General features: G+C 31.5%; 3 protein-coding genes across 6 annotated transcripts; 1 reads left to right on the top strand and 2 right to left on the bottom strand.

The window, feature by feature from the left end:
* The first annotated feature begins 387 nt into the window (after positions 1-387).
* On the top strand, positions 388-2,744 carry LOC130934763 (uncharacterized). Its single transcript, XM_057864300.1, has 7 exons — positions 388-681; positions 778-1,020; positions 1,126-1,269; positions 1,339-1,487; positions 1,589-1,753; positions 1,862-2,014; positions 2,117-2,744. The coding sequence occupies exons 1-7, from the start codon at positions 388-390 to the stop codon at positions 2,742-2,744; spliced, it is 1,776 nt and encodes a 591-aa protein (XP_057720283.1).
* Positions 2,745-3,865: 1,121 nt separating this feature from the next.
* Positions 3,866-7,588, bottom strand: LOC130932962 (disease resistance protein RGA2-like). Of its 4 annotated transcripts, XM_057862434.1 has the most exons (5): positions 7,379-7,418; positions 6,381-7,094; positions 4,728-6,302; positions 4,497-4,608; positions 3,866-4,183 (listed from the first exon to the last, which is right to left on the bottom strand). In XM_057862434.1, exons 1-3 carry the CDS (start codon positions 7,386-7,388, stop codon positions 4,891-4,893), a joined length of 2,136 nt encoding a protein of 711 aa, XP_057718417.1. In that variant the 5' UTR covers positions 7,389-7,418; the 3' UTR covers positions 3,866-4,183; positions 4,497-4,608; positions 4,728-4,890. The 4 variants fall into 4 exon arrangements, with proteins under 4 accessions (XP_057718417.1, XP_057718416.1, XP_057718414.1 ...); XM_057862433.1 differs by lacking the exon at positions 7,379-7,418 and adding an exon at positions 7,509-7,588 and having other exon boundaries at positions 4,728-7,094; XM_057862431.1 differs by having other exon boundaries at positions 4,728-7,094.
* Positions 7,589-8,631: 1,043 nt separating this feature from the next.
* LOC130936288 (uncharacterized) lies at positions 8,632-16,494 on the bottom strand. The gene is made up of 2 exons (XM_057866333.1): positions 15,954-16,494; positions 8,632-9,495 (listed from the first exon to the last, which is right to left on the bottom strand). The coding sequence occupies exons 1-2, from the start codon at positions 16,449-16,451 to the stop codon at positions 8,836-8,838; spliced, it is 1,158 nt and encodes a 385-aa protein (XP_057722316.1). The 5' UTR covers positions 16,452-16,494; the 3' UTR covers positions 8,632-8,835.
* Between the last annotated feature and the right edge of the window lie 2,088 nt (positions 16,495-18,582).

Here is an 18,582-nt window from a genome sequence, read left to right as displayed (position 1 = left end):
ATATATATATATAATATAAAATATTTTTTAGATAAATTTTAATGAATTTTTTATATTTTATTGGTATTAAAATATAAAATAATTTTTTAATTGTTTTTAATGTCTTCTTTTGACTATATAAAAATATTTAAAATATTTTGTTTTAATAAATAATAATATATATTATTTCTAGACTCATTTCAAGAATTGATTGTGCTTATTCCTAAAATTGATAACCCTACCTTTATGAAGAATTTCAGACCTATTAGCTTGTGTAATGTTGTTTATAAAATTAGTACCAAAGTATTGACTAACCGACTTCGGTCTTTTCTTCCAGATATTGTTAGTCCTTTACAAGGAGGTTTTATTCCGGGTTGTGGTATTGTGGCTCAAGAAATTCTGAATTTCATGAAGCACACAAAATCCAAGAAAGGTACTCTTGCTTTTAAAATTGATCTTGAAAAAGCTTGTGATAGGGTGGATTGGAGGTTTTTGGAGAGTACTCTCATTGCTTTTGGTTTTCCTATCATCACTGTTAATTTGATTATGAATTGTGTCCGTACATCATCTCTTTCTATTATATGGAATGAGAATAGATTGGATAGTTTTGCTCCTAGAAGGGAGCTTAGACAGGGCGATCCAATGTCTCCTTACTTATTTGTGCTTTGTATGGAAAGACTTGCTTGCTATATATCTCATAAGGTGGTCGAGAGTGTGTGAAAACCAGTTTCTGTCACTAGGGGTGGCCCAAAATTTTCTCATTTGATGTTTGCAGATGATCTCTTACTCTTTTGTCAGGCTACAAAGAGTCAGGTTCAAATGGTCATGCATTCTCTTAACATTTTTTGCAAGGCATTTGGCATGAAAGTGAATCTTGAAAAGTCTAAAGATTTTTGTTCTAAAAATGTGACTGCTCGTAGAAGAGATATTTTTACTAGTGTTTTTTCAATACGTTTTGCTTTGGACTTAGGAAGATATCTTGGAGTTAACCTTAATCATTCCCGTACCAGTAGGGCTTCTTTTCATTCGATGATTGAAAAGGTGAGGGGAAGATTAGCTAATTGGAAAGGAAGGCTTCTAAATAAAGTAGGGAGACTTTGCCTGATCAATTATGTTGCAGCATCCATTCCTGTCTATCATATGCAGGTATCTTTTTTTCCAAATTGGGTTTGCGATAAATTGTCTTCTATGATGAGACAGTTCCTTTGGAAGGGTCAAGTTGATAGTAGAGGTCTTTCTCTTGTTAATTGGAGGACCGTGATCACTCCAAAGAAATTTGGTGGCCTAGATGTTAGAGATCCTGCGTGTGCTAATATATCTTTTCTTGGTAAATTGGTTTGTCAACTTTTTTATTATCAGGACAAGCCTTGGGTTGCTCTATTGAGGGCGAAGTATATGAGGAATGAGGGAGTTTTAGATGGCCATATCCCTTGCAATGCTTCTCATGTTTGGAAGAGTATCTCAAAGGCTTTTGGTGCTCTTAAGGATGTCTTCTCTTGGTGCGTTGGGTCACTTGATCAATCCTTTTGGTTTGACATTGGAGTATTGAGGGCCCAATTGCTCAAGATGTCCCTTTTGTACATATATCTGACTCTGATTTAACTATTAGAGACGTTTGGAAAGATGGTCAATGGAATCTCCATGATATTTTCTCTATCATTCCAGAAGATGTCAAACAGCGTTTGAATGCTTATAATCCGGATTTGAATGCTGGAGAGAGTTCGGGTTGGTCGTGGGGTGTGGCATCTTCTAGACTCTACTCAACTAGGAATGGGTACAGTTGGCTAGCCAAAAGAAAGTTTGACTGGAATGAGCATGATAATTAGTTGTGGGTATGGCGACTGCATATTCCTGAGAAGTACAAGTTCTTGATTTGGCTCAGTCTTCATAATGTCATTCCTACGGCAGAGTTTCGTTTGGGTCGTGGTTTAACTTTATCTAGCACCTGTTATCAATGTCAGAATGGTTCTGAATCCATTCTTCATTGTCTTCGGGAGTGCCCTAGTGCCAAGGAGGTCTGGAACCTTTTAGGCCTGTATTCAGATAACTCGAATTTACATGATTGGCTCTACAGAGGTGCAAAGAGTGGAGATATTTTTCTTTTCTTTTTGACCATCTGATGGATTTGGAGAAACAGGAATCAAGACTTATTTAGTATAGATGATTCATGGAATGCTAGTAAAGTGGTGAGTTTGATTCGTAGTTCAGTAAGGGAGTTTCACACTATTTTTGCTATGCATCAATCTTTGTCTCCTCCTTCACTTTGTTTGCATTGGGTTCCACCTCCAGTTCATTCTGTTAAATTGAATTGTGATGCTAGTTGGTTTGCTCCTTTTGGCTATGCTGGTTTTGGTTGTATCATTCGCAATCCTGATGGATGTTGGTTGAAAGGTTGCACTGGGAAAGTCGAAGTGTGCAGTGTTCTTTTTGCTGAATTGTATGCAATTTGGAGAGGTTTACTTCTTGCTTGGGAGAGTGGATTTCGTGAGACTATTTGTGAAACATACTGTTTAGAAGCTTTTTTCTTGGTAAACCAAAGAATGCTTGGTAAGGATATTCCGGAATGGAATTTGGCAAAGCATATACAGGAGGTTATGAATTGGAATTGGAGAGTCTCTATTCTTTTAATTCAGAGGACTGCAAATAGTGTTGCAGATTGTATGGCTAAAGCAGCTGCTTCTGGCGCGGACATTCACTCGAATTGGAGCCAACCATGGAGTGAGCTTCAACCTCTAATAGATTTATATATGACCCTAGCCAATTAATTTGGTTTTGTCTCTTTTTTTCTTTCCTTTCTATTTAGTCACAAAAAGGACTCATTTCAAGAATACATGTTAAAAATAAAGTTGGATACGCCGACACGTAATGGTATTTAAGTGTGTCTGAAGAAGAATTTTTTATTTTTTATTAAGACATGGTTGGACACAATAGACACGTGTGTCGGACGAATATCGATAAGTGTCGTGTCCGAAATGTGTCCGACACACGAACGCGACAACTCAACGAAGTTTCCTGCTTCATAGGTAAAAGCAGTATTTTCAAATGGAAAATGATCTTAAGCACATGTTGTAAATAGAATTAAGAATAACGGGTTCATATATACAAGAATCCAGTTTCACATAGGTAGAGTAATCCTTTCATATTTTCAAAGAACTAAAATTTGATAAACTATAGTGATTTTTTTTAAAAGAATATGATCATGTAATTAAATTTCTCGAAATGGATGCTTATTCAAATTCAAGATGAGAGACGTACTTCTAAGTTGCGTTTCTCCGTTTATTTACACGTACGGAACATGAGACAGAGATATTAGAAGAGACTTGGACAGAGACATTGTATTCAAAGATGAGTTAGTATATTTTATGTCTATTTTGATAGAAAAGATACAGACACAGTTTATTTTTTATTTTTTTATTTTTATTAATTTTTTATAAATATATTTTTTATTATTATATTTTTCTTCTCAAAATTTTGGAATGAAAAAAAAATGAGAATAAATAGAACCTTCATAATTTATTTTAGTTTATTATCAAACAAAATATAAAAACACTAATTTTTGTGCCTCTGTTCTTTGTATCTTGTTTTTTATGTTTTGTCTTATCTTGTTCTCATAACCAAACACAGTCCTATGTCATGAATTTTCTCCTTTGAATTTCAAAGAGTAGTTACTAAACATGGAAAACAAGGAAAAACAAAAGTAAATAAAATGATCACTTTGAGCATGTAAAGTTGTAAACTCGATTGATCTAAAGTGCCTCAATCATATTTGTTAATCTCTTAACATCAATCAATATGAATTTGTATATATTATATATGTTATTTTGTACAATTGTCTGAAATATATTACAAAGCAAGCATTTGATTATTTGCAATCCAGAGTGGTGAATATATTACAAAATAAGCATTTGCCTGAAATTATTAATTATGAACATTGTTCTTGTAGTGGAAGAAAACAAGAATATTCTTTGATACTTAGAGACCATTGAAAACATATAAATTATAAAGGCACAATTGTTCTGTTACATCCAAATGATAAAGTAAAAATTTGATGTTTCATGGTTTCTTTGTCCTTTTGAAATGTCACAAGCCACTTGATGATTTACAATCTAGAGTTTCTTCTGTGTTTGAGTCTTTCCAAGATAACAAACCAGATTGAGTGTTCAATTGTCAACAAGGTATATGCAATAGATGACTTAATTGCAACCTACATTCATAAGAAAAAGATTTATTGTTTAAGATGATATTCAAAAGAAATAAAGAAGTATCTATTATTTTTTATTTAATCTAACAAGCATGCATTATCAAATACACCAACAGTTTGTTATACAATCTTGGGCAATAATTTCATTTCTGCTTGTCATTTTACCCTCCAAAATAAATCAAATAATAAAGCAATAACAAAGTATATATTGTTGTATCTTTTAAGCTATAACTTAGTTTCCATGAAAAAAGTGGATAATAAGCATTAGAAACACTATATATAAATAAAAAAATATCAGTTAATGTTAGAATCTTACCTCGAACTTATGATCTTACTTCAATTCTACTTCTACCACTTCTTCTATTTCTGCTGTTTCAACAATGGTTGTTTGCTGGTGTGAACATTCTCCAACTTGCAGCTGAGTGTTTCTGAATAATTCAGGATAACCATCAATTACAAATCTCTCAATAGTGGCAAAGCGATGCATGTCATTTGGGAGAGACAATAAATTAGGACAATTTGTGATGTACAATGTTTTTATACAAACCATAGTTGGTAGCCACTCAGGAAGCACCACAAGATTGATGCAGCTTGAAACCAACAAATACTGTAATGTCTTCCTAGATCCTTGAAGCCACTGGGGCAAGGTCACCAAATTTGGCATAGATACAAAATGTAGAACCTTTAACCTCAAATTGGAATTTTGATCATTATGTCCCTCTGTATAATTCTAGCTTGTCACAATTATCAACTACCAAAGTATCTAACAGAGGAAAATGTTCAATATCAAGTGGCAGAGACCTTAGACTACTACAGCCAGAAACAACCAATACTCTAAGACTTGGAAGTCTTGTTTTTGCAAACAAAGACTTAAGATTTTTGCATGATTCAACTCTTAGAGTTTGAAGTGAACTCAACCTTGCAATATCATCCTCTGGCAAACAATGTAGATTTGTGGTTATCTCCAAATGCCTAAGACTGATCAAGTTTCCTAGACCTTTAGGCAATGCCTCAAGCTTGGCACATCCACTAAGTATCAAAACTTCCAAGTTGTGTAGCCTGCAAATAGAATCAGGAAGTTTCTTGAAGCTTTTGTTATTTTCAAGACTTAGATATCTTAAATGCTTCAGGTTACCAATGGATTGAGGTAAGGTCTCATAGGTAGAGTCACTTAAATCCAAAAATCGCAAGTATTTGCACCTTGATGCCAATGCATTCAAGAGATCCATACTAGTAGCTCCCACTCCGGCAATGGGAAATAGTATGGTTCTAGCTGTTGCGGATATGGTGGTGACATCATTACTTAGGAAAGAGGCATTTCGAACAATCCAGCGGTGGCGGGATCCAAAGCTAGAATTTATGATATGAGAGTATGGTCTTGCAACAGACTTTGCATAATCATGCACAAGACCATGTAGTTTGAAAGTAGAACCAGTTCCATAATCCACAAAATCTTCAAGAAAAGATCTAGATTGTAGTTCATTCAAGCACTGATTAGGACCATGTTTCAGTATTTGATTGTTGCTTTCTAATGGAAGGAGACCAAGTGCACTCCAAAGGGAAGCAACATGAAAACTATCAAACACATAATTGATTGGGTAAAGAGCGAACAGAGCAAAACATTGTTTCAAATATGATGGCAATTGATCATAAGAAATGTCAAATGCAGAAAAACCAAGCTGATTTTCGTCTTGCCAGATCTCACTATCTCTCAAACTTATCCATTTATCTTTGTCAACATTGCCAAACAATGAACTTGCCAGTGTTACCAATGCCAAAGGATTCCCATGACATTTTTTGGTGATGTCCTTTGCAATTTCAATCAAATCTGGATACCTTCTTTCAGCTCCTTCCCTAAATGCCCATTTAACAAATAAACACAATGAATTCTCCTCTGAAAGACTATCCAAAAAGTGGTGAGGACTAATAGTACTCATAATCGAAGCTGTTTGTCTGCTCCGGGTAGTCACCAAAATTTTACTTCCTTTGGCTGCATCTAACCAAATCAAATCCCTTAGTTCAGTCCATTGAATTCGATCATGGAACCATGCATCATCCAAGACCAGGAGGAACTTCTTATTGGCAAGTTTATCTTTCAACTGATTCTTCAGTATCTCCATGTCTAGATTGCCAAGAGCATTAGCAAAACTAGAAGTTGAATAATTCAGAAAATCAATGATTTTACTAATCACATGCTTACTTTTTGAAGAGTCTCCACACTCCTGATCAACATATACCCATATTCTTAATCTGAAAGACTGGGCAATCCTCACATCATTGAACACAAGTTTGGCAACTGTAGTTTTTCCCACTCCTCCAACACCCACAATGGAAAGAACACTTTTGCTACCATTTTCCATCAAAAGCTCAATGATTCTTTCTTTGTCCTTCTCCCTTCCAATAACATCGGAAGCATTCACATGGGAGTGAGTTGTTCTTGTTTCCTTCCTATGCACGACGCGGTTATCATCATGAACTATATGAAGCCCAAACCTGTCCCTATCAGCAGCAATCTTATCTAACTTCCCCTTAACTTCTTTGATTCTTTGAGTCATCTTAAAACGGAAGATAAGTGGATTAGATCTTGAAAAGAGGTTACCTATCTTCGTAACGAAGGTAGAACTTCCATGAACTTTGGCAACTTGCTTTCGAATCGCAGCATATTCGATCTCATCCATCAAGTCTTGAGCATCATTGAAGATCCATTGCAGCTGGTGAAGCCATTCACGGACAGCTGCATCGACTCTGCATCTACGCTCGGCGTCCAACAACAGAGCCTTAACAATGGAGAGAGTGCGGTTAACATCTTGGAGGTCTTTGTAGACACCAAGAACTCTAGAAGCTTCTGTGAATGCATGAGAAGCGAGCTTTGCTACGAGTGAGTCTGCGATGCAGAAGAGAGAATCCGTCATGGCTGTAAAGAGTGAACCAAGAAGCCACAATTAGGGTTGTTGGAGGCAAAGTCTTCTATCGACTATGACGTTATTGTTATGGAAAAGTTTAACCAACTTTATTAAATTCTGCTCGCCATATAATCAGTTAAAAAAAAGTGAGTTATTAGATAAAATTTCATATCAATCTCACCATTAAAATTATTATTGCAAAATACAATATATGCATTAGAGTAATAACCTAACAATCATCAATACACTTATTCGACTCTCTTAAACTTTATGGTCGATATCAAAACTAACAAACCTGAATCCATTGTCTCGAGCTGTTAATTAAACTAGCTAACATTCTAACCGAATGAAAGTTTACGTTTACATCAATATGATTGCAAAATTGGATTTTGAGAGCAAACACACTCTCAAGTTGGCAATGTAACCTGTGATATAGTTGCCTCACAACGCAGGTGTTCCATCACTTGTTACACATCCATTCGAATTCAGATTTAGCCAAGACAAAATTTATTAGTGTCTGTTAAGTTGAGTGATACTCCTTAACATTTTTTATAGTTTAAAATCAAACATCTATCAAGTAATTAGGAACACCATCGAAGATAACTTATTTCAAAGAAATCATTTAAACTCTCTAGTATCCATTATCATCCGATCCATGTTAGCTTCGCAACTGGACGGTCCCTCAACACATGCAGCCCAGATTCAATTATTGCAGTTGTAGATGTGGTGAATAATCTAGTAATAGAAATAAAATGTTAGTTTTAGGCTTAACCCAACTTACTTTTAGCTGCTGGATGCTAGGGTATTCAACATCTAGCTTGGCCCGAAAATCCATATTTTGTCAGGTTTAAATTTATTATTTTTATTCTTTTTTGGGTCGAGTATGAATTATTTTTTAGATTACCTGGCCAACTCGAATCTATTTTTAATAATAAAAATATATATTTTAGATAAAATTAATAATGTCATATTATATTTTAATTAATATTTTTTATATTATATGATATTATTTTTATTTTAAAATAATTTATTTTAGTATAAATATGATATAATATTTATTAAATTTAATTTTTAAAAATAAAATTTTATTATTTTAATATATAAAATTTAAAAATTTGTGTATACAAATTTTATATCGAGTCAACCTACCATACATGAGTTATAGACCATAAATAATATGGTGAATAATTTTATGGTGTCTTTTGTTTTGGTATTTAAGTTCTTTAAATTATTTTTTAAAGTAAAAAAATAATATTAAAAAACTGTGAAAACGATTAGAATATAAAATAAAAAATTACTACATTTATCTCAAAACTTTAACATAATAAATTAATGTATCTCTTATTTTATAAATTTTTTGTACTTTCTTATTTTCTTTAACGTGAGACTAATTTTATATATTACTTATTACACTTGCAATATTAACAAATAGATAGAGCTAAAGTTTCGGAGAAAAATTAATACAAATTATAAGCTATAAATATTTTTAAACTTTTTCAAAGAACGCCAAAAAGTATATTAACTTAGATTTATGATAATGTATTATTATATTTATCGAGTCAAATCACAACAGCACTTCCATTCGGTTTATTTAATATAAATAAGTTCAAACCCTTAATTTAAACCATACTTATATGTAAGGTCATCCATAAGCTTTAATTAATAATCTATCCACAAGTAGCTCATAAGCTAACTTGATTTATTTATTGCATGCTTAAATGGATATTATCCTCGTGTATGTTCTGCTTCAATTCAATTTGGAGTTGGAGGTGTGACTATAATCACTGCAGATAAATTATCCCTTGGGTGTGGCATTGCCATAACATGTCCTTCAGGAACTGAAGATGCAACCCAACATGAAACATGGACAGGTTTGTTTCCATCACAAAATGCTACATCGTACAATCCAAACTCGTTCCACGTTGCTAGGGTGATTTGATATTTGAGACCCAAACTCTTAACATTGTTTCCACCATTATTTGAGCAGCTTTCAATTGTGATGACCCCACTTGATGATGAGGACGAGTGTTTCTTCACAAGGAAAGAAAATTTTGAACCCATTTGTATGTTATGTTTTTGTTCTAAGTTTTTAACACAAAGCATGGCTAACTCCCTCCATGTTTCTTGATTGATACTCATGATCATCACATCAGTGGTGGAAGTGATCTTGAAAATCATGCTTTCTGCTCGCTTTCTGCTGAATGTGCGGCTGATTACATGGCTGGGGAGAACTTCATGATCTTTCACCAAAGGGTGGATAAATATGGATTTCTTAATTTCTCCATTTTGGGGTAACATTTCTTGGTATATCTCTGTCCATTTCTTGAGGAAGTTGTCAACTGCCAAAACCTCTGTCAATAAGAGGCTGCAGCTAATGCCAATTGAGTACCCTCCACATTCAAACTTAGTCACCTAAGAGAGTGAGTGGGGGAAGACATATCACTTTCAATAAAATATTCAAAACATTTGAATTTCATGATATGAGATGTTAACTTTGAATTTCAGTTGGCTGAGAAATGAACGAGGAAAGAAAAATGGTAAGTCAGACTTACACAAAATTATAATAATATAAAAAGTACAGAGAATTAATTTTTAAGTAGTCAAAATTAATCCATTTTTTTGCTTTATGTTTTAGGAATCTAGGATTTAATATTAGAATTTTGGATTAAAAATTAAAATTAAAAAAATTGATTGATGTCGATGGAAAAAATAATATTATATGAACAACTCGAATAAGTATTATGATAAGAAGCTGAGTTGGATGCACATGAATATATGGGCGGCTCGATTTCTCATTGAACAAATTGTTTTATTCTTCAATAAATGAGTTGTGGAAAAAAGGTGTTCCATATATGTATAAATAGAGAGAGGCTTAAGCCTCTAAACACATACATCAGTAACAATAAAACAAAAACATATATGAATTATTATTGAGCTAATTATATTAATATTAGTCTTCTATTTATACATCTTTATTTTATATTTAGTATAACTTTATTTATTTTACAACACGTTATCAGCACGAGACTCTAATCAAATTTTTAAGAAGACTCAGGTAACAAATTTTCATTATGTCGAAACTCTCTCATCTTGAATTCAATGCTCTTGATATATCTGGAAACAATTATTTATCATGGATACTAGATGCTAAAATTCATCTTCATTTAATGGATCTTGAAGATACCATTAAGGTTGAAAATAATGCATCCCAGAAGGATAAAGCCAAAGCCATGATTTTTCTTCGTCATCATCTTGACGAAGGATTGAAAAATGAATATCTCACATTAAAAGATCCTGCAGATCTTTGGAAAGACCTTGAAGAAAGGTACAATCATAAAAAAGGTGATACTTTCTCAAGCTCGATATGATTGGACGCACTTGCGTCTACAAGATTTTAAATCTATAAATGAATATAATTCTGCAATGTTTCGAATCACCTCACGAATGAAATTATGTGGGGAAAAGATAACTGATCATGATATGTTGGAGAAAACTTTCTCAACCTTCCATGCCTCGAACGTGCTCCTACAGCAGCAGTATCGAGAAAAAGGGTTTAAAAATTATTCTGAGTTAATTTCTTGCCTTCTTGTTGCTGAATGCAATAATGAGTTGCTCTTGAAAAATCATGAAGCGCGTCCAGCTGGCGCCGCCCCATTTTCTGAAGTAAATGTAGCAAATTACCTCAGAAGAGGTAAATGGCAAGGTTTTAATAATAAGAAAAATTATGGAAGGAAAATGAATTATATTCAAAAGAGAGGATCTCACCAGAAGTGGGATAAAGAAAGAAATATCGGGCAGAATAAATCAACAGATTATAAGTATTTCCGTTGTGGTGGAAAGGGACATTGGTCACGTACCTGTCGTACCCCAAGGCACCTAGTCGATCTTTACCAGGCATCTTTGAAAAAGGACGACAAGGGAAAAGAGTCGAATTTCGTTTCAAATGATGCTAAAAATTTCACCACTCATTATGATGTATCTGATTTCTTTGAGGATCCTGAAGGAAATATTGATCATTTGATCAATGATGGAATAGTTTAATGTGTGAGATTGTTAATTATTCATGTAAATAAGTAATGTAAAGAACTTATTGTTAAGTTTTATTTTCTATGTATTTAAGTTTCAAATATGATGTATAAATGTTTATGAATTTTGAAATCATTAAATATGTCATGTTTTAAAATAAAATTTTAATATATGACATTATTTTATGTGCAGTATTTCTTAGAAAAATAATTTCGATCAAGTATTCAATTTAACTGTGCATACTACTCATTTTATTATTATCTGTCTTTGAAGAGAATGACAAGGATATGTAATGAAGATATATGCCTTGCGGATAGTGTAAGTTCGCACACTATTCTCAAAAATGATATATATTTTACCCATCTTGTGCCAAAAGAAGAATGTGTTAATACTATTATTAGCTTAGGAAATGTGATTAAAGGCTCCGGAAGAGCCATAATTTTGTTTCCCAGAGGAACAAAATTTATAATAAATAATGCACTATTGTCTACCAAGTCTCGAAGAAACTTGTTGAGCTTTAAAGATATTCGCCGAAATGGATATCATATTGAGACTATGAATGAGAGAAATTATGAGTATTTATGTATCACAACTCATGATTCAAATAAGAAAGTTATATTAGAAAAATTACCCTCACTTTTTATCTAGGTTGTATTATACCAAGATTAGTGCAATTGAATCACATACCACTGTAAATCAGAAGTTTACTAGCCCAAATGAATTCATAACTTAGCATGATAGATTGGGTCATCCAGAAACAACCATGAGGAGGAGAATTATTGAAAACTCCCATGGACATTCACTAAAGAACCAGAAGATTCTTAAATCTAGTGAATTTTGTTGTGCTGCATGTTCTCAAGGAAAGTTAATTTTAAGGCCATCACCAGTAAAGATTGGATTTGAGTCCCTTGAATTCCTAGAAAAGATTCAAGGTGATATATGTGGACCTATTCATCCACCATGTGGATCTTTTAGATATTTTATGGTCCTGATAGACGTATCTTCGAGATGGTCACATGTGTGCTTATTGTCTTCTCGCAACCTGGCGTTTGCGAGATTACTGGCTCAAATTATTTGATTAAAAGCACAATTTTCAGAAAATCCGATCAAAGCAATTCGTCTTGATAATGCTGGTGAATTTACTTTCCAAGTTTTTGATGCTTATTGTATGGCTAATGGAATAAGTGTTGAACATTCAGTAACTTATGTTCACACACAAAATGAGTTAGCAGAATCACTTATTAACGCCTCCAATTAATTGTTAGACCCTTACTTACGAGAACAAATCTCCCAACCTCGGTTTGGGGGCATGCTATTGTACATGCCACAGCACTTATTCGTTTGAGACCAACGAGTTACCATCAGTTCTCCCCTATGCAATTAGCATTTGGCCAGCAGCCAAATGTTTTCCATTTAAGAATATTTGGGTGTGCAATATATGTTCCCATTGCATCACCTAATCGCACTAAAATGGGACCCCAAAAAAAATTAGGGATATATGTTGGATATGATTCTCCTTCTATAGTAAGGTATCTTGAGATACAAATTGGGGATGTATTTAAAGCCCGATTTGTATATTGTCATTTTGATGCATCATCCTTGATGCATTTAGATCCTCGATCAGGATAATGTGAACTAGAAGTTCAAAAGATTATACATTTGCAAAGAATAGCAAATGAATTGCCTGATGCATTTTCCGATACAAAGAGGATAACCAAATCTTATATACCAGCGAAAAATGTCCCAATTCGAATTGATGTCCCAGTAGGACAAATAACCACTGAAGTAAATTTACGCCAGAAGCGTGGCAGGCCTGTCGGTTCCAAAGACAAAAATCCTCGAAAGAGAAAATAGGTAAATAATATTCCTGTTGAAAAAGACATAGTAGACACCTGCAGTTGTCCAAAATTCTGATATAGTGTTAACGCTAGAAGATGTTCAGGTACCTGAAAATTGTGAAAATGACGAGATCTCGATAAATTATGTCTTTACAGGAGAGAAATGGGACCAAAATAAGACAATTGTCAATGAAATATTTGCATATAATGTGGCATTAAATATCATGCATGAAAGTAAGGATCTTGAGCCAAGATCAGTTGAAGAATGTTGACAAAGGGATGATTGGCCAAAATGGAAAGAAGCCATGAAGGCTAAGTTAGACTCACTTGCAAAACGTGAAGTCTTTGGACCTGTAGTCCGTACACTAAAAGATGTAAAACATGTTGGATACCATGGGTATTTGTGAGAAAACGAAATGAGAAAAATGAAGTTGTGCGCTACAAAGGCCGACTTGTGGCACAAGGTTTTTCACAAAGACCCGGTATAGATTATGAAGAAACGTATTCCCCTGTAGTGGATGCGATAACATTGCGTTATTTGGTCAGTTTATCTGCATATTATAAATTTCATATGCATTTAATGGATGTGGTAACAGCCTATTTATACGGCTTATTATATGAAAGTCCCTGAAGGACTAAAGATATCTAAACCATCCAATGAATATTCGCAAGGGTTATACTCAGTTAAATTGCAAAGATATTTATACGGTCTAAAGCAATATGGACGAATGTGGTATAATCGTCTTACTGAGTATCTGGCCAAAAATAGATTCAAGAATGATGATATATGTCCATGTGTTTTCATAAAGAAATCTACATCTGGATTTATTATAATTGCTGTGTACGTTGATGATTTAAATATCATTGGGACTCCTGAAGAGATTCCAACAATTATAAAAACTCTAAAAGAAGAGTTTGAAATGAAAGATCTTGGAAGGACTAAATTTTGTCTCGGCCTGCAGATCGAGCATATAAAAAATGGGATCTTTATTCATCAAATAACATACACAGAGCAGATCTTGAAGAGATTTTATATGGATAAGTCACATCCATTAAGTACTCCAATGCAATTATCGTAAGATCATTGGATGTGAAAAAGGATCAATTTCGTTCTAAAGAAGAGAATGAAGATATCCTTGGTCCTGAAGTACCATATCTTAGTGCCATTGGAGCGCTAATGTATCTTGCTAATAATACGCGACCTGACATATCATTCGCGGTGAATTTACTAGCAAGGTATAGTTCCTCTCCAACCAGAAGACATTGGAGTGGAATCAAGCAAATCTTTCGATATTTTCATGGAACGGTTGATATGGGATTGTTTTATCCCTATGGATCCAAGTCACAATTAGTTGGCTATGCAGATGCTGGATACTTGTCTGATCCACACAAAGGGAGATCTCAAACAGGATACCTGTTCACATATGGTGGTACAGCTATATCATGGAGGTTCACAAAACAGACGATTGCAGCAACATCTTCTAATCATGCTGAAATACTAGCGATACATGAAGCTAGTCGCGAGTGTTTTTGGCTCAGGAGTCTGATCTAATATATTCTGTCATCATGTGGACTGATTGATCATAAGATAGCTCCAACTGTCCTGTTTGAAGATAATACAGCATGTATTGCTCAACTTAAAGGCGGATATATCAAAGCGATAGAACAAAGCATATTTCTTCCAAATTCTTCTTCACTCATGATCTTCAAAATCAAGGAACAATTGATGTCCAACAGATCCGCTCAAATGACAATCTGGCAGATTTATTCACAAAGTCACTCCCAAAATCCTCCTTTGAAAGATTTGTACATGAGATTGAGATGCACCGATTTCGAGACATTAAATGATGTCGACAAAAGGGGGAGACTGTACTCTTTTTTTTCCTTGGTCAGATTTTTTTCTATTGGATTTTTCTTGACAAGGTTTTTAATAAGGCAGTTCCCATCACAAAGGATATTGTACTCTTTTTCCTTCACTAAAGTTTTTTCCACAAAATTTTTCTTTAGTAAGGTTTTAATAAGGCAATAATTCTAAATGGGCATCCAAGGGGGAGTATTGTGATAAAAAGTTGAGTTGGATGCCCATTAATATATGGGCGGCTCAGTATGAAAAAATTATTTTGTTCTTCAATAAATGAATTGTGAAAAAAAGGTGTTCCATATATGTATAAATAGAGAGAGGCTTAAACCTCTAAACACATATATCAGTAACAATAAAACAAAAACAATTCTCTCTCTCTTTACTTTTAATTTATACTTCTTTTTATTTATATATATATATATATATATATATATATATATATATACATTTAATATTAGTAGATACATATATAAATTATTATTGAACTAATTATATTAATATTAGAATTTTCTATTTATATATCTTTATTTTATATTTAGTAGAATTTTATTTATTTTACAACAATAAGCAATTTTTTTACATGGCCTCCTGTGCAAATATGTATGTAAGGGTTTGTCGAGTAGTCACACTCATTAGAGCTGTTAAATGGACTAATACAATCTATCTAGATTTAATTTATCTATATCTCCAGGTTATACAAATTGACGGAATGTTTTGTTCATGGATCATAAATTTTCAGCTCGAATTGTTTACCGTCAACCCAACAAATTAAATGAAATGGCATGTTTACTTTGTATTTGTCTTTTAAAAAAATCATTTTGGTAAAGAATATCGACAAAAAAGTGTTGTTTTGATAAATACAAAAGAAAAATATATTAAATATAACGTATTTATTTAATTCGAAATTTAAACCAACCTAATTTTAGAAGAAAAAAATCGCTAATTTAAATGGATAAACTTAGTAATGGATTTAATCTATTTTGACACTCCTCTGCCCCCACTAACTACAAAAGATATGATTGTGTCCCCTTAAAACCTTATTATTCACATGGGTGGTTAAACTTATACTTTGGGTATAAATGCACTAGTAATTCATTAAACGAAAAGTAAAGTGAAGTACATGTAGAAGAAATAATAGTACTTGCCTGAACAGAGCACAAGGGTGAGAACTGAGGAAGTGTCTCATCAATTTCCTTCCAGTAGACAAGCTCAGTTTCATTATCATTGTGTCTCTCATTTAGATCAAGAAATTGTGACAAGCTCCATTGACACTGTGCCGACAATAGTCGAAAGCCAGAATCAATAGACACAATTTCCAGTCCCGTGTCTCTTTCCAGGAGCCTGGCAGCGATTATAGGGTAGTCCACTAGGGCCATGCACAGTGACTCTACAATCCAACCATAAAAAGACCAATCACTCTCCTCACCATTATCGTTATTATAGTAGAACACTACTTGGTAGCACCCTCCAACAATGCTCCTTGGCTGCATGCTATCATGGTCTTTACTGGCTAACAAGACTTGTTGAGCTAGCCGTGGCTGAGTTTCCTTGACCGGTGCCACAGTCTTCACGGCTAAGATCCGCACCTTTGGGAGGCTATGACCATCATCATGGGTGGCACCTTTGTCAAGCACAACGTCCATGATTTCTTGGGTTAAGTAATGGCCTTTGATAGTTGGAATGAATTGTACGGATTCTACTTCCAACTGCCACTCTTATAATATATATACAGGTGGATATTCCAATTGAAAATTTTTTTTGTTGATCTATAAACGATAAATTGTAAGATTAGATTTTGATATATTATAAAAATATTATTTTTATTTAAAATATGACCAAATAAATAAATTATATTTTTATAAAAACAATTTTATTAAAAAATATTTTTAATATTTTTATTTAAGTAACTCCTATGTATAAAGGTCTTTGTGTAGCATTCTAAACAAGCTCAAAGAAAAAATAAAACACTTTTTTCCTGCATATGTTTAAATGACTTTTTTTATTATTATTATTTTTAAAATATATAATTTTTTTATAAGAATTAAAATAACATATTTTAACCTATTAGACTAAAATACTCTTTAATAATATATTATAATTATATATATTAGTATTAATAATATAAAATATATATCTATTACTAATGTAACAAATTTAATTTATTTTTAATATTTAACGTATTATAAAAATATTTAATTTAAAAATTTTATATATTAAAAATAAATAAATTTTATTACTTTAATAATAAATATATATTTCATATCATTATTATTATTACTATTATTACATAATATAAAATATTTTATCATTTTAAAAAATTATTCAATTAAAATTTTTTATGTATTTCATGATTAATGATAATATATTAAAAATAAATAAAATATGTTATAATAATAGAAAATATATTTTTTATATTATTATTTTTCCTACTATAATAATATAAATATATTACTGTTAGTATAATTGATTTTATTTATTTTTAATATTTTATTGTTAATCATGAAATATATAAAAAAATTTAAATTAAATATTTTTTATAACAAATTAAAATATTAAAATTAAAATCTATTTACAATAATAATAATAATAATAATAATTTTATATTTTATATTATATATTATTGCTTTTCTTGAATAACCAAATAATTATCATTAATTGATATATATAAAAATAAGTATTGAAAAGTATTTTAGTCAAATAAATTAAAGTATATGTCATTTAACTCTTGCAAAAGAGACAAATGTATATTAGAGCAACTTCAATGGAGTAACTTTCAGGTTTCATTTTCTCTTTTTCTGACATCAACCGTTGGAGAGAAAGAAAATTGAGTTCCTACTCACATTATGAGGAGAAGGAGTCCCTCTTCGGAGGGACTTGTAAATGCCAATGATAGCTTACCACATGGGTAAGTTATCTTTAAAATAAATAATTATATTAATTATAATTAATTAAATAATTATATTAAATAATTAAATTATAATTAATTAATTAATTATAATTTAATTATTTAATTAATTATTATAAAAAAATATTTATATAAAATCATAATTAATTAAAAAATTATACTAAATAATTAAATTATAATTAATTTATTAATAATTATAATAATTTATTATATTAAATAATTATATATCTATTTAATTAATTATTTATATTAATCATTTAATAATTAGTTATAATAAATTATAATTAATATAAATAATTATATTTAATCAATATTAAATATTATTTATATTGTTATATTAAATTATAATTAATTAAATTTATTAATTGAATACATATGACAATTTCACAATATTTATCGTTAACTATGGAGTTTAATTACGTTTTATATTAAATAATTTTACAAATTAGTGTCATCTCGAATTATGAATTATATATTGTGTATTATTTTTATATATAATTTTTTTAATATTAATATTTTTTAATAATGAATTATTTTTTAATTTATAAATGTAAATAATATTATTGTAATATATGAATTATATATTTTGTATTATTGTTATATATGAATTTATTTAATATCAATATCTTTTAATAGTGAATTATTTTTTAATTTATAAATTTAAATAATATTATTGAAAAAATTCAATTACATTAATTTTAAGTATTTTAATTAATTAATTAAGTGGGACCACAATAGGGACTAAACTTAGTTCCTCCTAATGGAGAAGAAAGAGATTATTTGAGTTCTTATTTACTGTTTATGACGCAAAAGCTGATGTGGAGTTACTTTTTATAACAGGTGGGCCATAAATAGGAATTGGGATGAAT

This window comes from Arachis stenosperma, chromosome 6, assembly GCF_014773155.1.
Source record: "Arachis stenosperma cultivar V10309 chromosome 6, arast.V10309.gnm1.PFL2, whole genome shotgun sequence".
Taxonomy (NCBI): Eukaryota; Viridiplantae; Streptophyta; class Magnoliopsida; order Fabales; family Fabaceae; genus Arachis; species Arachis stenosperma.
Note: the sequence above shows the minus strand (reverse complement) of the source record. Positions and strands in the feature narration are given on the sequence as shown.